A 23,204-nucleotide genomic window follows, 5' to 3' on the forward strand; every position below is an offset into this window, starting at 1 on the left:
CAGTTGTTTCACACTTTTTTGTTACGTATATAATTTCACATGTGTTAATTCATAGTTTTGATGCCTTCAGTGTGAATGTACAATTTTCATAGTCATGAAAATACAGAAAAATCTTTAAATGAGAAGGTGTGTCCAAACTTTTGGTCTGTACTGTACTTGTGCAAAAAATGTTAACAATTTACAACTAAATTTCTTGCCTACATTACCTTGCAATTCCTACATGTCAAGATCGATAATTTCTTAATGAATGTTTGTTAATTATTGAGCATATTCACATTCATTCATTGCGGATCAGATCTTTCTGAAAACCCATGTACTAGCTTTTGAGAAAAGCAATGGGTCAACACCTCCGTCACTGAGATCTGTGTTATAAAATAATAGCCCGAGTCACTGTGTTATCTCATCTGTGAAACTGCATTATTTTGAACAGTACCTGAGGCAGCATCCGAGGAAGTCAAATTAAAATAACCCGATAAAATAAGGTAACCCAAGCTAGATTGATGCGATACAGCATGCAATAACTATGAACCTATCTGAGCACTTTGTCCATGATCCCCATAGGTACGAGCTTGCCTTCACCGGTGTTTTGGGCAGCTCATGAAAAAAGTGCTTGAGGGAAGCTCTCAGGAGTAGAAGAAAACATAGATCTTGATGAGGGTGTCATGCTAAGAGACAGAGGTGAGGTAGAGGAGGTTAGATTGATGTGTGGAGGCCACGGTAAAGGGATCAATATTGTGACTATCCAGGGAATAGCTAGGTAAGTAAATGTATGAGGATGGGGGGAGTGCAAGTGAGAACAAGACAAAGCCGGAGTTCAGAGTGCAGGATGAAATACACATCTATGTGATGATTCTGTAAGGAGGCTTTCAAAAATGGAATACTTTATTTTTATCAATTAACTAAATGTAAAGTGGATGAATAAAAGAGGAATCTAAATCAAATCAAATTATACCAAATTAATTCAAATTATACCAATCAGGTGATAAGGATCATCCTTTTTATATGTACCTTGAAACACAGTCATTAACTGAGACAGCGGCTGTGAAGGAGGTTTAAAACTGGGTGAGGAACAGCCAAATTCTTCTAACAAAGGTGAGATTGTGGAAGACAGTTTCATATCACAGGTCATACACCATGGCAAGACTGAGCACAGCAACACGACACAAGGTAGACACACGGCAAAGAATTCATGCAGACCGGGGATTCAAGATGTGGTGTTCAAGCTCATCGGAAGAAGAACCAAGAAATGGGCAACGTTGAGGACCATAGATGCAGAGGATTGTTAGCTAAGGAATCTTAGTTCAACAGATGAAAGACACATCATCTTTACTTCCCTTCAAAACAGGAAGATGTCCAGCTGTGCCATCAGCTCGGAACTGACAACAACCAGTGGGACCCAGCTACACCCATATATTGTTCAGAGAAGTCTGACAAGACGTGGTCTTCATGGAAAAATTTCGCCCAAAAAACAAATCTTTGACATGAAAACAAGTCCAAGAAACTAAGTTATGCACGAGAACATAGGAACTGGAATACAGAAAAATGGCAGCAGGTGCACTGGACTGATCAGTCAACATGTGAAATATTTGGCGGTAATAGAAGGCAGTTTGTTCTTCAAAGGGCTGGAGAGCGGTACAATAATGAGTATCTGCAGGTAGCGGTGAAGCATGGTGGAGGGTCCTTGCAAGTTTGGGGTTGAATTTCAGCAAATGGAATTAGGGATTTGTTCAGGATTAATGGTTTTCTCAATGCTGAGAAATACAGGCAGATACTTATCATGTAATACCATCAGGAAGACATCTGATTGACTCCAAATTTACTCAGCAGCAGGAAAATGACACCAAACATACAATGTCATTAAGAACTATCTTTAGTGTATAGAAGAACACGGGGTTCTCAAAGTGATAATATGGCCTCCACAGAGTCCTGATCTCAACATCATCTAATCTGTCAGGCATTACATGAAGAGACATAAGTGTTTGTAGAATCCTACATCTACAGAAGATCTGTGATTAGTTCTCTAAGATGTTTGGAACAACCTGCCTACCAAGTTAATTCAAAACTTTATGAAAGTGTAGAAATCTTGTTTTGAAGGCAAAGGGTGGTAGATTTCTCTTTTGTTCATTCACTTTGCATCTTGTTAATTGATAAAATATACTATAAACACTTTGATTTTTTAAAGCGTTTTTACTTTACATTATTTTGTGTGTGTACATATATATTATAGTAATGTAAGCAAAAGGAATAAAAAAGTCCCGGTATGGCTTCATATACAGATGGGAAGGCTGAAAATATAATAAAAACATATATTCATATAACACAGACTTACATTGTACCTATAGCTAAGATCATTGGATTGCCATTCTATGAACTTACTCAAGAAAAGAATGATAAACGTGTAAAAGAGTGGATGTATGTAAAAAAGTAACTTGTCACTTATGGAAATCCATATGAGAGTGTAGGTAATCGCATAATACACTGTCAGCAATAATAGCATTACATAGTAACTTAGGTTGAAAAAAAAACACAACATGATTATCAAATTCTATTGCTTGATCCACACAAAAGCAAAACAAACCTCAATAATAGCCAATTTTGCCTAATGGGTGAAGAAAATCCTTCCAGATACCACATTCATGACTCTATTAATCATAACTCTTAAATGTCAAATATCTGCCATGAAATTTCAAACTTTGACTACTCTAAGGCTGTGTGCCCACGATGCGTTTTTTAAGCGTTTCCGCAGCGGCAATTCTGCAGCGGAAACACTTAAAAAACGCTTGCTAGAAGGCCTGCCATGTTCCCCAATGATAATCCACATGTGCTGTGCACATGCTGCGGAAATTTCCGCTGTGGATTATCATTGCGGAAAAAAACGCAGCACTACCAATTTTTTTGCTGAATCGTGGCGTTTTCGCCGCCATTGACTTGCACTGAATCGCATGATATCCGTATGACTACATGTGCACAGGCGGATATCATGCGGTTCAATGTGTGGATGGTACCCGGGTTTGGAGAAGAGGAGACTCTCCTCCAGACCCGGGTACCATAGTACCTGTAAAAAAAAAGAATAAAATAAAAAATATACATTATACTCACCTTCTGATGGCCCGCGGTCCACAGCGAGACACCGGGGAGACCGGGCGCATCGGATAAGGACACCGGGGGCCATCAGAAGGTAAGTATAATATTTATTTTTCACCATTCTTTTACGGTCACACTCATGCCGGTTGCATGGATTTATATAGTGTGACCAAGTTGTCAAGCAAGTTGTCAAGGGGAAATGTAGATTCCCTGCTAACCAGCTTCAAAGTAAATGTTCACTATGAGGTTCAGATAGCACAGACAGTACATGCAGAAATGCAATCAGCCTAATGCAATTAATGAGAATCATGATATGAAAGTCATTGGTGTTTTCACTCCTGGTCTATGTAGCTCAAAAGTGAAAAGTCTAATTTTCTACATATAAAATGGTCATCCTGTGCAGGTGTCCTTCTGGCTGACATGATAACAGTGCTGTTATCACACGGCAGCCTGTCTTCATCCTTTAGGCTATATATACTATACATATGCAGCTCAAACGCTTTGAAGCATCCTCCTTATCAATTCAACCCACAGCTCTCTTCTCATACCTAGTAATGATTTCCAATACTGGAGATTCACATCAGATAACAATGCTGGGCTCTGACACATTATGACATATACAGGTTCTATTTCTTTTTTGACAACAAATTGTCATTTTTTGTGTGTCTGTCTAATAGATGCACTTTATCCAGCTGTAAATATCCATGTCCTTCTGTTACAAGACTCACTGGAGTCCATCAGCCAACACTGAGAGCCCCTCTTTCATAGCCCCTCTGAAATGTCACACATAATCATTCTAACATCTCAATGACACAACACCTACAAGTGAGCTGCTACTGAGATAAGACAGGACCAAGACAGCGGTGCTGGGGGTTGTAGCGGTAGTAACAGTGTAGTGATAACATGGTGGTTGGTGGGCTGGGTACAGCGGGCTCCACGCTAACTACAGCACAACAGAATTAGGCATCCATCATACACTCTCTCAGCCGAAACGTTGTCTTATGATAATGATACAGTGTTCCAAAATGGAATATCAAACATTGCATAGAACAAAAAATAAAAATACAATACAATATTTGTTTCGCACAGGACTGCATTGCTTTATGCACAATTAGGGCACATCACACCATGTGTGAAGAGGAGGATTTGGGAATTAACTACTGGAAAAAAAACCTGCTCCCCTGTATGGTTCCACTACTGGTACCCAGTGGAGATAGGTACTAAATACATACTTAAAGGGGTTGTCCAGAATAAAAAATGGTTAAAAACATACAATGTGTTGAATAAAATAAAAAACAAGTTATACTCAATTAGTAAATCTCCCACCACCTCACAAAGTAAATCCACCAATGCATCTTTGCCACTGCTCAGGTGGTCCAATTGATCTTGCTGACTCTTCAAGCAGTGATCCAATGCACACTATACCACTGCAGCCAATCACTAGACTGAACAGTGATACCTGCATGTATAAGAGTCACCAAAAACCAGTGACTGGCAAAGACAAGTCAACAAAAACGAGTTGACCACCGGATCAGAGGCACTGGAGCCGTGGGGAATTTACCTGACAAGCATACTCATAAGTGTATCTAATAAGTTATTAAAGGGAATCTGTCAGCAGGTTTTTGACATGTAATCAGAAGGCAGCAGGAGATAGGGTTTGAGACATAGATATCAGTGATGTGTCGCTTATTAGGGATGAGTCACTTATTAGGCTGTGTGCTGTTGTTTCAATACAATGAATGTTTTATCACCAGTAGATTATCACTGCCAGGACTACCGCTCTTGTGAGCCCTGGTCTGACCACGCCCTCTCCTCTGATAAGCAGCTCACCATCTATTGACAATGTATACAGTAATCTGTGGTGTGGGCGGGGGCAGCTTCTCAGCTCTACTACATGCTAAAAACTCTGATTGTCTCACAACTGCTGCAGCCAGTAAACTAAGTGATACATCATTGGAATCAGGGTCTTGTTTCCTATATTACGCTGCTCTCAGATCAGGAAGCAAAAACCTGGTGACAAATTCCCTTTAAGTATATGATGTTCCCTATCTTCATTATGTTCTATTTTTTTTTAAGCTCGGACAAACCTATAAAACATTTTATATAGTGTACTGTCATGTGAGACTACATGTCTTACTGTAAAATGTGATGGAATTTCATACACATTGGAAATTCCCATTTATTTCCATGATTTCTATGACTCTGTATAAGAAGAGTGCATTCACAGCTTATAGAGTATTACCAATGTGATAAGGCTAAATGCTGTCATGTACGGGACAGCCACCGATATGGAAATCATCGAGTCTTCTCAAAATGAGGGGCTAGAATAAAGTAAGAAAAACATCATGGATTCTGCTCTACATTATTTCTATACAGAATGAAATTACTGAACTATAAGATTGCAGAAATTATTTAGTATGGGCCTAAATTTCATAAATCTACTAGTATTATTATGGTGCTGACCAAATGAAATCAAGCCCAAGTGGACAGCACTAAATCCTAAAACAATAAAAATAAATAGATGGAAAATATACATTGAATAAAAAGGATATATCATGGTGATTTGTGTCTAACAATTATGTAGTGCAGGAGTTATAAAAATTCATCAGTGTGGGACCCATCCCTATGGGCATAAAGCTACAGTTCTTCATATGCATACAAATGCAGGATCATGTTAATTTCACAGAAAACCAATTAATCTATACGAAGAATTTAATCTATACACTTTCGGAAGTAAATGTAAACTGTACATCTCCAAAGGTCAAAAATACCAATGAATGTTAATCGAAGTCCCACCACTAGAGGGCAGCAATGCTAACCAGAGTCAGGCTGCTGTACCACACTGCCGTGTCACAATAGAGGATGGATAACTGCACTGATTCCGGTCATATCCCTGGGTTATAACTATGGCCACAAAGGATAGGTACTGTTCACCAGATAGAATAATTTAGGGCAATTAAGAAAATAGTATTTCACATTGCAATATTCATTTATAGTTTCGTCTGGAATAGAAAGAAAAAAATAACTAAAAGGAAAGACCATTATAAATACATTCCAGAATACCTTTAATTAGCAAATTGCACCCATTTCGTCTAGGAAATTAATGATTAGTGCATTAAAATAGCCGGTTCTTATTACACTGAGAGAAACCTGTTCTAGAATGTTAATAGGACAACAGCCTATGAACATGTGCGATAAGGAAGCCTGGAGAAAACCTATGCCATGTACCTCCAGGGCAGAGTAGTCACTCAGCAGCCTTAAAGGGGTTGTCCAGTCCAAAATGAAAGTCTGCAGTCACTCTGTGTGACTGCAGACTTAAGAATCCCCCCAGCGGCAGGCACTGTGCTCCGCGTGGATTAGCCGGTTTCTGAGCCGGGAACTGCGGTGATATACAGTACTGACCAAAAGTTTGGACACACCTTCTCATTGAAAGATTTTTCTGTATTTTCATGACTATGAAAATTGTACATTCACACTGAAGGCATCAAAACTATGAATTAACACATGTGGAATTATATACTTAACAAAAAAAGTGTGAAACAACTGAAAATATGTCTTATATTCTAGGTTCTTTAAAGTAGCCCTTTTGCTTTGATGACTGCTTTGCACACTCTTGGCATTCTCTTGATGAGCTTCAAGAGGTAGTCACCAGAAATGGTTTTCACTTCATAGGTGTACCCTGTCAGGTTTAATAAGTGGGATTTCTTGCCTTATAAATGGGGTTGGGACCATCAGTTGTGTTGTGGAGCAGTTTGGTAGATACACAGCTGATAGTCCTACTGAATAGACTGTTAGAATTTGTATTATGGCAAGAAAAAAGCAGCTAAGTAAAGAAAAACGAGTGGCCATCATTACTTTAAGAAATGAAGGTCAGTCAGTGCGAAAAATTGGGAAAACTTTGAAAGTGTCCCCAAGTGCAGTTGCAAAAACCATCAAGCGCTACAAAGAAACTGGCTCACATGAGGACCGCCCCAGGAAAGGAAGACCAAGAGTCACCTCTGCTTCTGAGGATAAGTTTATTCGAGTCACCAGCCTCAGAAACCGCAGGTTAACAGCAGCTCAGATTAGAGACCAGGTCAATGCCACACATAGTTCTAGCAGCAGACACATCTCTACAACAACTGTTAAGAGGAGACTTTGTGCAGCAGGCCTTCATGGTAAAATAGCTGCTAGGAAACCACTACTAAGGACAGGCAACAAGCAGAAGAGGCTTGTTTGGGCTAAAGAACACGAGGAATGGAAATTAGACCAGTGGAAATCTGTGCTTTGGTCTGATGAGTCCAAATTTGACATCTTTGGTTCCAACCACCGTGTCTTTGTGCGATGCAGAAAAGGTGAATGGATGGACTCTACATGCCTGGTTCCCACCGTGAAGCATGGAGGAGGAGGTGTGATGGTGTGGGGGTGCTTTGCTGGTGACACTGTTGGGGATTTATTCAAAATTGAAGGCATACTGAACCAGCATGGCTACCACAGCATCTTGCAACGGCATGCTATTCCATCCGGTTTGCGTTTAGTTGGACCATCATTTATTTTTCAACAGGACAATGACCCCAAACACACCTCCAGGCTGTGTAAGGGCTATTTGACCAAGAAGGAGAGTGATGGGGTGCTATGCCAGATGACCTGGCCTCCACAGTCACCAGACCTGAACCCAATCGAGATGGTTTGGGGTGAGCTGGACCGCAGAGTGAAGGCAAAAGGGCCAACAAGTGCTAAGCATTTCTGGGAACTCCTTCAAGATTGTTGGAAGACCATTTCCGGTGACTACCTCTTGAATCTCATCAAGAGAATGCCAAGAGTGTGCAATGCAGTCATCAAAGCAAAAGGTGGCTTCTTTGAAGAACCTAGAATATAAGACATATTTTCAGTTGTTTCACACTTTTTTGCTAAGTATATAATTCCACATGTGTCAATTCATAGTTTTGATGCCTTCAGTGTGAATGTACAATTTTCATAGTCATGAAAATACAGAAAAATCTTTAAATGAGAAGGTGTGTCCAAACTTTTGGTCTGTACTGTATGTGTCATGCATATTCCCGGGCAGACCCCATTTAGTGGGCGTGGCCTTGCTCCATACACTTGTATTGATTGAGACCGTGCCCACTGGACAGCCGCTTCACTAGACTAGGCTACAAGTATATGGAGCCAGGCAGCAGGTGATTGCTCCGGGGGCTGCCTGCTGAGGATGCACAGCACCCAGAATTTCTCTGAGAGAAGTCACTTCCCAACTTACATGGTGAAGACCAACTACTGCACTGCATTCTACTTTCTCTGTAACTGATTTCTGTTAACGGTCCAATATAAATACTACATCAGAATAAAGCAAGCTTTGTGCAGAATGTGAGCCAGCAGGGAATGCTATGAGAAAGCAGCTGTAGATGAGGAAACTGGCGGTATAAAGGTTCATTTACACACAAAGATTATAGTGAACGAGTGTTCATAGGAAGACTTGTTTCCCCACTAATCGTGCAGTGTAAACAGGTTGACGATCACTCGAACGGGTAAAATGATCGTTCATCAGGTGAAATGATCTGTTGTGCTGCAAAAAAAAAAAAATCATCGTTCTCGGCAGCGCATGGTTCTGTGTAAACAGGACTTGTGCTGCCGAGACTAATGGCAGCCTATTACAGATCGTTCACTGCGCGCCGTTTACCGCGGTCTGCCTGTGGCTATTAAACAACCGCTGATCAGTAAATCTTTACCAATTGGCGTTCATTTTATGCCGCAAATCAGTTGATGTAATCCAACATTAACTCAAGAAAAGTGATAAGTAAAGCAATCTATTTACAAGTTTTTCTAAATTATTTTTTGTAGATTTAGTCTATAAAATACCCAGTGCCTCCCACTAGTAATGCTAGAAGAAATATAATTAAAGGGGTGGTCTGGCACCTAAAATGTATTTTTTAAATATCTATCCTTACACTCTAATCACTTTTGTAATTCGCTTTACAGTTATTACATTTATTAAATTCCCTACACTTTTCCATATCTAGCTAATTCTTAAACATGTTTTTTTTTACTCTACTTCATGTGACATTTCTTTTGAGAGGAGTCTCAAACGTGACATCACAGGAGGCAGGGACTGCACTCACTGCCTACAGCGTCTATGGCCCCTCCTGGAACAGAACGTCATCAGGGGGCAGCACTGCAGTTACTCACTAATTTCTTGCATCTGTACCCTCTGCTTCTGTCTCCGCCACCGCTGTAGCTGCTATGAAAGATGTTGTCAGGTAGATAGATAGAAGCAGTGAGTGACACCAGTGCTGCCCAACAGTTTCTAACACTGCTCTCAAGTGAATCATCTTCAGGGGCGGCGTGGGTGTCACTCATTCTATTACCACCCCTGTAGATGACTAGCTTGAGGGCGCTGCTAGAAACTGTGGGGCGGCGCTGGTGTCACTCTCAGCCCCCTGATGACGTCTTGTTTCACAGAAGCTACAATGGCGGTGGAGATAGAAGCAGAGAGCTGGCGCTGCGCTCACCTCTCCCACAGCATCCATCACCCATTATGCAGTACATCATCAGAGGGCAGTAATGCAAGAAACTAGTAAGTAACTGCAGTGCCACCCCTGAATGTCGTCCTGTTTCAAGAAAGGGCGAGGACACTGGGGGGCGTAAGTGCAGCCCCAGCCTCCTGTGACATCCTGTGTGAGACTTCTCTCAAACGAAATGTCACATTAAATACAGTAAAAAAAAACAACACATTTAGGTATTAGCTACATAGGGAAATGTGTAGGGTATTGTGTAATAAAGCACATGACAAAAGTGGTTAGGGTATAAGGATTGATATTCAGAAAATACATTTTAGGCGCTAAATCACTGTTTAAGGCATTTATCTTACATTTCTGTATGTATATGTTTTATGACTTCTTAAGAGTAGAGTTATTTATTTTAGTCCTGATACTACGGTCTAAGCACTAAAAATCCAAAGATACAAGGGCCTGTAATAGAAAGCTACGTGTCTACCTATGAAGGCACACAGGATGTTTCCATGCAGCCCCTCACCCTCATTACTGAAGAAATGAACAGATTTGCAGGATTTATATTATAGTCTATCATGAAATCAGCCACAATACAGGCAGAAAGCTTAAATCAGACGTTGGTATGCTAAACTGTCATGCAAGTTCCAAAGCCACATTAAATATGTACTGGTAAAGAAATGTCTCAAATATTTATGACCCTATTAAATCGCACAGAATTAATTCTGTAATTATTTTAAACCTATGTCAGACAGGATGGATGCTCTGGATGACCCACTTTGCACATTGAACATTAATCTTTTGTAGGTGTCACCAGTCCTCTCTGTTTCCACTCATGGATTATGCGTCACACATCTCTCTTTCATAAGGAGTGGGTGTATCCTACCAGAAAAATACCTTCCGAAATGCAATGTGTAATGGTAAGAGCGAGATTGTTCTTAGGTAAGTGACAAGAGGGTTTTCCCATATCTCTTTGAAAAAGACTTTATAAATCTTAATAGGCTTGTGAGGAAGATGGAAAAAAATGTTTAAAAATGTGCTGAGATTAAAAATAGCTGCATTTTTTTGGAAGTGTCCTTTTCCTACAAAAATCGTAGCATGACGGTCATTTCCACCACCTTGCATTTTTACATTCTGCACATTCTGATTATACCTAGATTGTAAGGATGTTATTCCCTGGGAAACTATCTTGCGGTGCCAACATTTCTGTACTGCTCTCGTAATATTAGCCTTATATTTACTTTCTAGTTCAATAAAAATAAGTCATTAACCACTATCCGCATCACAACATATATTTCCATCACACGCAGATGAATGAAGCGTGTTCAGCAACTGAGCCCGCTCCATACAGGGCAGGTGTCGTACAGCCGGCACTTGCCTCCTACAGCAGCGACTCGAGATGGCGCTGAAAGCTGCTGTTCAATCATTGACGCCGTCAATGAGCAACAGCGGCACTCAAATGGCTGTACTCCCATGACAAAGGCAGTGTAGTGATGTTCAATTAATAGGAGGAGAGCCATAGGGGAGATGCCAGCAGCAGTGACAAGCTCAGTGCAATTGATATGATATAACTGGCATCTGTCCTGCTGTATTTGAATTACAACTATAGATTTTTTATTTCTTCATTTTTAATGCATTAAAAAGCAGCAGCAAGCCATCACAATATTGTACACAGAAAAAGAAATCTGCAATCTGCGACAGATGTTGTGCTTGCTTGATAAAAGCAAATGTACTGAGTTTTTACATTTCTTATGTAATTGTATTTGAGAAAGGAGTAGGTATAGTTGTTTTTTTAAACATTCAAAACATAATTCCCCCAATTTAGACATTAAACTGTGACTGTTTACCTCACAAAGTGTGCGTGTCACATACATTTTTTCTTTTGCACGTCTGTTTTACTAGTCAAATCTGTAAATGCTACAATAATACAGCATCCTGTTGCAGTTGCTGGCTTTTTGATTTGCACCCAACTGACCTAGTATTTCTTATTACGTCATTTCTGCGTAGGGGGTTAAATTTTGTTGAATGATGGAAAAAAATCTGAAACAAATTACATAATTGACCTTGCATGTCTGTTTTTGCACACCTGTTCTACTAATCCAATTTGACAACTGTACACATCACTCCTAAATAGTGACCAGCTGCCATGTTTTGATTTCTGTACATGCACCTAACTACCTAGCATTTCTAATTACGTCCTTTTTGGAAAGGACTGAGTAATTGGGGTTAAAATGATTGCCAAAAGTTAATTAAAGTGTATAAAATCGAAGGTAAAAAAAAAGTGGCAATACAAGGGGTAGTGTAAAAAACCATACCATGGCTAAAAGTGTGAGAGCAGCTAGCAGCTATAAGCACCACCACCAGTAGTACTGCTGTCCGGGCAGTAGTACCGCCAAACGCAGGCCACACTCGGCCTTTTCTGTCTCCAGTAATCGCATTAGTGGTGAGGAAGTTGAGGGTGTTATGGAGTAAATGGGACATCACCCGTCTCAGTCACAGCAGGATGATGTTACCTCTAACAGCGACACCATAAGTTGGAGTTAGTGTTCTGCTCAGAAAGGTCTGCCTGATCACAAATGACTAAGAGGGATAATTTCTGGAAATTATTTTTAGTTTTATAAAGCATAAACAGTCTCTCAGTGAACTGTGTTATTAAATGGTCTGTGGGTTACTATTGGGTTACCATCCATTTTTATGGTGAGGTCACTTTGACATTACTAAAGCTGTGTTTGTGTTAAAAAAGAGATTGAACAGGGTTGAATACAGTCCTAGCTGACCTCAGATGGTTATACACATTTTTTTAGGGCAATTAGAGTAACTGTGATTTCCAGCAAGTTTATTTGCTGCAAATATAATTTTTGGGAAAAATTCAACAAACTTGGCAAATTTGAATTTTAAAAGTAAAAATTGACTCAGGATAGGTGACAAGTTCTCTTTGAAAAGAAAAAATCTAATCATTAAAGGGATTGTCCTGTATTTTAATATTGATGGCCTGTCCTTAGGATAGGTCATCAATACCTGATGGGATGAGGTGCGACATCCAGCACCCCAACTGATCAGCTGTCCCAGGTGCCAGCAGAGGCCGGATGTGCTTAGTTGCAGAGAGGAGCAGTACAGCTCAATCAACGGCATAGTGGCAGCAATAGGGTACTACGGTAAGTGGCTGAATGTCCACCTGCCTTTGTCAATGTTCTCATTGATTTCAGGCAAACATATCGGGTTTTAGGGAGTGTGAAACTTCATTCCCTAGACGGTCTAAAGGACTGGCACCACTGGGGCATATTTAAGTCACATAGTAGTAAACATTTATATAATGTAGTGTTATTTGAACACACTATATAATTTGGGCACTATATGGCACTATTATGCGGTTTATTTACATTTTTATTATTTTTGGCTCTTTATGGCATTATAATGATAAGGTGAAAAAATAAATTACGAGGGAAAATGAGGGTACTTTAATTGTTGACCTGTCTGCATTCCACCTCTTCTGTACCTCTGTATGTGCCCAGTTTCATAAGACGGCTTATAGAGGAATTTTTTTGACAATTTCATGTGGTCTCGATGCAGTACATTAATAGTTCAGTGCCGTGTGCATGTGGCCTTAATCTCAGTTCCTTTAATCAGGTAAACACGAATTCCAATAACAGATTGGGCCAATTCTGATAACATATTTCTATTAAGGAATTGCTGTGTATGTACTTCTCTAGCACATAAGGGCATATATAACGAAGAAGCTCAAATACAGCAAAAGCAGCAAATATTGCTTTTTCTTACTTACATGTGACACACGGCATCTTAAATCACAAGCCAATTAAAAATAAAATCAATAAACAACAGCTGTATTGATCTGCAGACACGACTATGTGCAATTAAGAGCTCAATTCACATACAGAGGACGACAGCGGTATAGTAAAATTAGATTAGACGATGGATGAGATTGTTTGTAGGGAACTGAATTTTCATCAAATTACGATTTTCAGATTTTAAAGAAAGCACTTAAAGGGTTCGAAACAAACCAAGGTGTGATTGAAGTTTGGGCTTTCAGCTTTAGTTTAAGGGGTTTTAGAAAGTTATGTTATTAACCCTTTGTGGATCCTTTCTGTATTGATTCTAAAAGTACACTGAAGCTTTGTTAAAGGGAATCTGTCTCCAGGCTTTTGCTACACCATCTGAGAGCAGCATGAAGTTGGGGCAGAGACCCCGATTCCAGTGATGTCTCACTTACTTTGCTAGTTGCTGCAGTTTAGATTAAACACCGTTTTATCTGCCGAGGATACCACCGGTTCTCAGAAAGCTGAGCTCTGTATAATCCCACCCACACCACTGAATGGCAGCTTTCTGTGTAAACTGTGCATAGGCAGAAAGCAGCCAAGCAATGACAGGGGACGGAGTTGGACTACCTGGCAGCAGGTTTACTAGTCCTGCAGTGATAATCTCCTGCTGACAAACCAGCTATTTTATAAAAACTGCAGCAAGTAGCGCAGTAAGTGACACATTGCTGGAATCAGGGTCTTTGCCTATACAATATGATGCTCTCAGATTAGGTGACAAAAAAACTGATGACAGATTCCCTTTTTACAGTAATCCTGTACAATTATTTTTTACTATACAAGAGACAGATTGCGAAAACCGCAGTTGTTTGTTTGTGTCCTGCATACATTTTAATCTGTTGGCCTTTTAATCTTGTTCTTGAAGAAATAAAGAAGATAAGCTGTAGTGGTGAGCGTAGCTTTCATTTTTATATTTTGGATTACAATATGGGTTAGTACTAGCTGACACGTTTGAGCTAATGTGATAGCCCTCGCCAACACTCCACGTCCCGGGTGGCATAGGTTTGGGATACGTCTGTAGGGCTGTGCCAGCAAGTTTTCTCTTTTCTGGATTTCATGTACTGGTTCACCTTAAACCAAAGAGCTGTGTATGGCTTCTTACTGGCTTCAAGGGAGAAAAGTGTAGAAAAGAAATCAGAGGTATCTATTCTACAAGTACAAGTCTCACCCTTCAACGAGCCTTGCAACGTGACTAAGCTTAAATACCAAGCCAGAAACTCATCTGCATACACTTCTCCCAAGAAGAATTGGAATGAGTCTCCATAGTCACTGGTTTCTATAAGGCGAATCAGTAATCCCCCTATGATGACTAATGAGCGTCAGACTCAGTCAGTCAAACTCTCTTCTGCACTGATGAGGGCACAAACCCCAAGACAGGCTGGAGAGGCATTTAGCAAGTCTTGACGTATAACCATTGATAAAGGATTGAACATTAACTTACAATATCGCTACTTCTGGATGGTACTATTTTGTTCACTGATGGAGTTAATTTGCCTACTTTTCTCCCCTCGGGCATGTAACATTCAGTACTCAGCTGCGCTCTTTATGGCGAACCAGTATTTCCACCAGTGCGATTAAGTCACATAACTGAACGTGAACCAGATGAGAAATGTATTTGCACAAGTAAAAATGACATCAAACCATAAACTTCTAGTTTCAAATTTTTAGGTTCTGAAATATTACAAATCTAAGTAACAAAAAGAAAGCAGCAACTTTAGTTTAGTTTTAGTCTTTACAGAAAATGACTGACCAGGGTATAAACCGACTGGAGACTTGACCTAAACTCTGTGCTGGTCTCTACAGTGCACTAATACATATCTGAATTACTGCCTTGACTCATTTGACTATAAAAAAAACACTATCCCTTAAGGATTTATGCTGATGTTGGCTGCAACATTAATAAAGCATTTCTAAAAGTTCATCCTTGCATAAATTGACCTAAAGAATACATTGAATTATGCACTTGCATTTAATTTTTACATCACAACCACCTAGTTTCTGGTGCCAGGCCACTAACACCAAAGAGCATGAAAAGAGCTAACTCAACTGGCAGAAACTTTGTCTGCAGTGACGAAACCAAAAGGTTCCAACTAAATACAAGTAAATGTAACCACATCACTATCAAACAGGCAGGGAAGCAGCCACTGCAGGCAGTAAAGATGGTCAACCCTTCAATAAATCCCTATTCAACGGTAACTGTGGTCCCACCTACTCCACTTACTGGAAGCCTATGAGAACCTGATTCTACCCATGCAAGCACAAAGTAGGGAAATTGAGGAACACAACTTGGAAGTGGCAAATTTTGTTTTGGACTTGAAGTGCAAATATTAGTTCATTAGCCTAAAGAGGTTGTCCTCTACTTTTTCACTAACGACTCATCCTTAGGATATGTCATCAATGTTTGATCGGCCGTAGTCCGACACCTGGCACGCCCGCCGATCAACTGTCATCAGTGGCAGCCGTCGGAGCTCACTTGCGGAGATGGCCGTTTTCTGGTAGTGGTCAAGGCTTGGTACTGTACATCCGCCTTGTATTCAAATCAATAGGAGACGGATGTGCAGTACTCTGCTGCAGCCACTGTCAGAAGATGGACAGCTCCAAAAAGTGAGTACTTACGGCTGTCTGGTGGCCACCACTGCCGACACCAATAACAGCTGATCGGCAGGGGTGCGGGGTGTCGGACCCGGCAGATCAGACATTGATGACCTATCCGGAGGATAGGTCATCAATGAAAAAGTAGTGGACAACCTCTTTAATAAAAACTTTTTTAAATTAATATAATATACTAAGATGGGTCTGCTAAAGTGGGATATTAGGTTTCTCCTTTGTGTTAAGCAAAAAGCATTATTATCAGTCTAGTATGTATGATACTGACTGGTATAAGACATGTATGCCTACCGGTACTGGGTCTTGAGCACGCGGCGGTCGTAGAATGATTTTCACTGTAACATGCCAAATATCTTGGGTTTCTTCATCTTGTGCATACACCAAAAACTCTGTCTGGTTGGGAGGTGAGATGTCAAAGGTTCTTGCAGCAAAAATCACCCCATTATCATCGATTCGAAAATCTGTTGGGTTACTGGTTTCATACTTTATCCATCTTTGTGCACCGCAATCTGTAAACATCACTAGAAAAAAGAGCATACAATAGGAGTCAGAACCAGAGGTATTTGTAGATAGCAGTAAAACAATCGCTTAATCAATGGCAGAAGCAGAGGGGGAATACTCCACTGGAATGCAGAAAATACAATCTGTTCAGGGGAAACCAAAAAAAATGAGCTAATACTGGCTGGGAGATGACATGTTTATCGACAGAATCATTGCCTGCGATGGAGCATTTAGAACCACAAGTGGATTTGAAGATCGTTAACTGATGGTTTCTAAGCTATCCCTCAATGAATATCCTTACATACTGCCGGCTACTCTATTCTTCTCTCACTCCTCCATAGAGCCGGTCTGTAGTTAGGTAAAGAATTAAAACTCTAATAAAGAAATATTTGTGTTACTATTTTAATAAAGGGGTTGTCTACTGCTCCATAGAATTGGACAGCTGCTGCCAGCTTTTTCAGAGGCCGAATGGGAACTGTTTCAGGAGCCGGAATAGGTCCTCTCCATTCACTGTTTAGTGGACGCTCCTGAGAACTGAAGCTCGGCTTCTACTAAAGAGAATAAGAGCTGATTTCACATATCCGAGAACAGCCATAAGCAGTGTATGGAGTCATGCCGCCCCATCCCCTACACTGCATGCAGCCGCTGGCAGCTGATAGGATAGGTCATCAATACCAGATCTAAGTATCGGTCATCAACATTAAATACAAAAAACATCTATAAACATTGTCTATTTATCAGTCATTTAGACAGTCCTAAGAAGGACTATACCATCGCGCCCTATAAACAGGATATAGTACAGTGAATTATGCCATGAAATCTTTAGTGGTCTCTTCATGTGTACCGTAAATTCCTTCAATAAAAGATGATCAAACTCTTCTTTCTGTATATTCAACACAATTCTACTTTACAGGAATCCCTGGAAGAAGTTCCTCAAAACTGGTTTTGAAGGTCACTACATAAATGTTTGCTGTAATTATTACACTTCGGCACTTCGCATCCCACTTGTTGTGCCCCAGTCAATAGTTTTGTAACTTTTTTAAAATATACTAAACTCAAAGCCAAAAATCACCTACAAGCAGTATCCAAAGACAAGAATCCAAAAAACACACATGGGCACTTCTGTCTGAGCAATCAAGCAGCAAAAATAGAATGCATTAATCCATCAAATGCTAAGTAATCCACTGAATATATTGTTTGTAAACACTATTTACACACATACGATTATATTAAATATGTATGTTCATAAAACTTCAAGAAACCCATATAAATATAGATATATGGATAGATAGATATATGGATAGATAGATAGATAGATAGATATATGGATAGATAGATAGATAGATATATGGATAGATAGATAGATTGATAGATGCATATAAAGAGAAGGATATCTTATCATCTATGTCCCAATGTTTATTCACAATATTTCTCAATATTCTAGTTTTGTCATTATACAGGTTGGTGACCGGTAAATATAACACATTACCCATTATATTTTCTTATTTATTTCTCCTTTTATTGCTGCATAACAGTGGATTGTTTTCATTTTTGTACCACTTTTTCACTAAATTTTGCAGTTTGAAAGGAAAAGCATAGGAACTATATGGCTATGTCGCTATCTGTAGTTACATTGTGATATCACTCAAAGCTGTACGTGGGTACTTCAGTGTGGCATGCTAGGAATACCAAACTATTTTATTTGAGCGATCACTACCGGCCGTGGCATTCCTCATACAGGACCATTAATACAGTATTTACCGGAGATTCACGTATCCAATTGATTACCAATGATGTGTAGATGGACTGCAACTATTGAACCTAAAACAAACTACTAAAAAGGGAGTATATATGGCCTACAGGTTTGTCGCTTAAATCCCAATAGACCGTTTTTCAATTTTTGTGACTACCCTGAAGGTATCTTTCTTTTTATACGTATATCTTATATATACACGTATATAGATATATACAGTGCTCAGCATAAATGTGCACTGTGAATTCATGACACCATCAATGGGATGTGGCTCCCCGACACCAGCAGCACTCATGAAGTCCCACATAAGGACACTGCCACCACCATGTTTCACTGTAGGCCCCATGTATTTTTATAAATTCATTTTTGTAACTGCATGATGCCTACATTGAAACATGGTGATCACACAAAATACTCTTCTTAGATAGTTTTTGATGTGAGGTGTATTTATTTTTTCATTTAAATAATTTGAGTAAGGCTGAAGATTTTGTAATGAAAGTTATATTAACCTTACTTTCATGTTATGGGTTAAAAATGTTTTATGAAACTCAGTCTTGTCAAAATTGTGGAAATTGTTCTTGTAAGCAGTGAGATATTTATTAAAATTTTTTTTTCAGAGGGGGTGTACTCATATGCTTAGGGCTGTGTATGTATATATATATATTTTTTCCTAGATGCTATTGAAGTTATACGAACATGCATATTTAATATACCGTAATCACATGAGTGTGAATAGTGTTTACCAGCAGTTTCCAATGAGCACACTAGAAAAACAGATTGGTCCAGTGTCAGGAGCAGCTGGACCTCTAAAAATGTAAAAATGGAGATTGGAGAATTGGTCTAAATCGAGGATGGATGAACCCCAGGAACATTTCTTTCTTTGTATAGTGAATTTACCTTTAGCTATATTTTAAAGTGCATTTACTTTGATATTGTACTTACATTTAAATGCACTATAAAATATTCAAAACAGTTTATGTTTGTTGGTTAAAATGTAAAATGAGCGCTGGCGCGTCGTTAAAGTTTTAATAAACAGGAGTATTATACAGAAATGCTGAAGTCTGCAGTATTATAGAACTGCGGCTGATTTGTCACAGGAAATAGACATTTTAATCGAATTAGGAAACGTCGTGAGAACAGCGAAAGTCGAAACTTCCCACAAAAATGACTTCGATATAAACAATTCCGAGATTTTTATGAGCAAAGGGATACTTACCCAAATGGCCTACTTCAACATATTACCACTACTTATCATTTAATAGAAAAGCTGAAACGATTGTACAGTTCAGGCAACCACTTATGGAGAATGGCTCTGAAAGAAACATTTCTAACAGTAACAAGAGTTCCTCTCATATATGGAGTCTAAGTGACTGCCTTTATCCGTTCCCAGCTGGAAAAAAATGAATGTTGTATCCAGTACTTAATGTACAATGCAATCTCATAAGGAAACATTAAAATGGAATAGACAGTTAAAAGTGTCGTACTGCAGTTAGTGACTTCCATTCCCTTAACAATGTGACCTTACATGTTGACCCCATTTGTCAAGGGCATGTTTTGAAATTCAGCAGCTGGGTAAGGAAACATATGGAATACCATGAATTAACCTTTAATGTCTAAAGCCAGAAGGGATATGCAAGACTCTTTCAAATGATACAGAAGAAGAAATGTAGAAAGCGATAAACTAACTACCCACTGCAGCCATGAAACACGTCCTGCGGTATTTTACTGCAGGAATAAGGTTTACACAGTACGTGTTTACTGAGTCCTGGATCCTGTTTACTCCTATTTACATTAATATTACAACAGAAGACATAGTATCAGTGCCGTATATGCAAGGATTATTAATCTAGAATGCAGGGGGCACGATATTAATGTAGAATGTAATCATAGAACAGATATTCGTTTTATTAACTGCAAGAAGCTCAAGGTCCAGCATATTACACAGCGCTGTGAAACATTCGAGCCCCATGCGGATGTAACCCCAGGGATGCAACAAGAGTGTGAACCACTGAGCCACCGTACTGCCCCAAACCTAGATTCTAATTTATTCTGGTGTTTTATCACTAGAGTCAGTTTTTGTTCTCCAGTGAAACATGATTTAAAAATGTTGCACCACAGTGCATGCCGTGAGGGAAATGTAGCGCTACATGGTGCCCATTTTATAAGAACACTAAACATGGAAATAAATGTTTAACAAAAGATACAGTTATCCTCACTGTTAGAGATGAGGGAACCCGAACTGTAAAGTTCGAGGTTCATACCGGACACCTAGTGTCCGCTGCTGAACTCCGAACGCGTACGTTTCCTCGAAGTCTGTTTTAGTGTTCAGAGTTCGGAAGTTGAGGAGAGAGAGAGAGACTTTTGCAAGCCCTTACTACGACCATTTCACAGCACCAAAGTTTGGGCCCCTATTTCCTTCGTTAGGGTTCGGGTTCAAGTTCACCTAGAGTTCTGGTACCCGAACCAAACTTTGGACTAAAGTTCACTCAAACCCAACAAACCTGATCATCCACAGGTCCGCTCATCCCTACTCACTCTGTGTCAGTAAGTAGCATTTTCCTGTTTGAGGCATTTTAGGGGCATTTATACTGCAAGATAACAGTGAATGAGGGTTGCTAAGACACTCGTTTCAAGATTATCTTGCCGTGTAAACGCTCGTTTATCGGGTGAAATGATCTTTTGTGGAGCACAATAGATCATCGTTCTCGGAAGTACATCGTCCTTTGTATGCAGGACTCGCACTGCCGAGAAAAATGGCAGCTTATGCGCACCGTTTGTGCGCATCGTTTACTTTGGTCTGCCTGTGTAAACAGGTAAACGACCATTGATAGGTAAAAATCTACCAATTGGTGGTCATCATATCCTTTCTCCGGTTGGTCTGTGTACACTGACCCTTAGTTGTGTAGAAACACAGGGTTTACTCTCCTGATGATCAGCTCCTTCTTCAGCTGGTGGCCAGTTGAACCCCCATCTTATTGGCTAAGGTGCAGGCTTAACGATCTTTTGTCCTACTGCAGGCAGGACACAGCAGGGAGGCTTCTGCTGCTCCTCAGTAAGACATAGGAGGGTGAAGAGGAGGACATTGCTATGCTCAGGGCTGTGGACTTGGTAAGCCAAACCTCCGACTCCTCAATTTCCATGACACCGACTCCAACTCCGACTCCATGACTCCCTCATACATGGCTCATGTTTAAGTGATAAATTTACTGCAGCACAGATTCATCTCAGCTAAAAGTCTAGACCCTTAGATCAGGAATAGGACAGACATTTATAGGACATTTCATAACTTTCCCAAATTCTTATGAAAAAATACCCACAAACTGCATTGAACTACTGTACCCAATTTATTATATATTTTAGGAGTCGGAGTTGGTCCATTTTATACCTACTCCGACTCCACCAAAATGGGCTTCAAACCCACGACTCCACTGCCCTGGCTATGCTCTTGAGGTACTTGATATATTTCCCAGATGTATTTATTTATTTTACTCACTTATATAGCATCATTAATTCCATAGCTCTTTACAGACATTGTGGGTACTGTCCCCATTGGGGCTCACAATCTACATTCCCTATCAGTATGTGTTTGGAGTGTGGAAGGAAACCGGAAAACCCGGGAGGAAACCCACGCAAAGACGGAGAGAACATTAATTGTAATGTAAGATAAAAAGGAAAAAGAGGAGATAAGGAAGGAATTGCTGGGATACTTTCATTTCATTTTTGTGTTCATTGAAGTGAACAGGAGACCATGTAAAACATAGAAGTGTTGAGTCCTCCACAGTGGGAAACACTATTTTCAGTTTTACCCTGGCTAATAGAGATGTTTTCCAAGTAGGACAACTACTCTATGACATCCATTTAAATTAAAAGCATTGAATAAAAAAAAATCAGCCCAAGTCTCTATAAACATAATGGCCCTTCCCTTGCATCCCCTATTTTTTTATATTTTTTAAAAATTAGATTGTGAGAACTAATAAATAATAAATCAAACGATTGTATGTTAATCGCCAATTTCCAAGTATTTTTAGCAAAATGACTTTTTTATTAGCAACTTTACTAAATGAACAAAGAGAATACAGTGTAAAGACTCATAGAAAAATGCCCAAGGCTAAGAAAAGCGCCTAACAACAGAGGATATTGTCCATACTTAAAGGCAGGTGGCAAAGTGCCATGTCAGGGGTTTAGTTACGAGCTGGAAATGTCCTTCTTTGTGCACTGTTACAGATCAGCAATGAGGCAGAGTAGCAGATATCAGGCACATTTAAGGGTCATACAACAATGGCCGCATACAAACAACTCACGGACAAATCTAATAACTACGTCTATTAGATGCATCACTTCATAACCTATGTTCTGACCTCCTTCATAAAGTATGGCAATGGGAAAATAGCAATGAGCTATTCTTATGTATTCTGTCATTGTTTTTCCTTTACAAGAACTACAGGGGGCACTGAGGGATGACGAAGCACGAAGTCACCTGAAGCACTACGATATCAATGCTGCATCTACAGCTTCAACATTTTTTGTGCATGCGGCAAACACATAAAGTGGTTAATGACCTTCTCTACACATGTGCTTCGTTATGGGTGCCCTGACTAGAGATGAGCGAACCCGAACTTCAAAGTTCGGGGTTCGCATCGGACAGTTAGTGTCCAGTTATAAACTCCGAACCCGGGAGTCCATTGCAATGTTTGGAGTTCCGGGTGAAGTCAGATGCAGAGAGAGAGAGAATTAATTATTTTCAATGGGGTTTGGGTTCTGGTTCAAATTCAGGTTCAGTTCTGGTACCCGAACTTTGAAATAAAGTTTGGGTCGGGTCAGCTCATCCCTAGTCTTAACTTCTGAACTTCAACTTACTCAAACTTTTGTACTGGATAGTGCAGAGGTGTCGGCGCCATATACCATCTTTCCTGTTGATTGCACATGCATGCTCAGCCAAGCCAT

The 23,204-nt window shown here is 39.8% G+C and overlaps 1 protein-coding gene across 1 annotated transcript in view; it reads right to left on the bottom strand.

Annotated features, from left to right (window-relative positions):
- The window catches only part of CDH2 (cadherin 2), a 326,031-nt gene that overhangs the window by 61,741 nt on the left and 241,086 nt on the right, over nt 1-23,204 (bottom strand). Inside the window, exon 3 of the mRNA XM_073679198.1 lies at nt 16,298-16,527. Within this exon, the coding sequence (XP_073535299.1) occupies nt 16,298-16,527 (230 nt within the window). The remainder of the gene's footprint in view (nt 1-16,297; nt 16,528-23,204) is intronic.

The sequence above is a fragment of the Phyllobates terribilis genome, unplaced genomic scaffold (assembly GCF_046119375.1).
Source record: "Phyllobates terribilis strain yellow unplaced genomic scaffold, ASM4611937v1 Scaffold_4__5_contigs__length_816908805, whole genome shotgun sequence".
Classification (NCBI taxonomy): Eukaryota; Metazoa; Chordata; class Amphibia; order Anura; family Dendrobatidae; genus Phyllobates; species Phyllobates terribilis.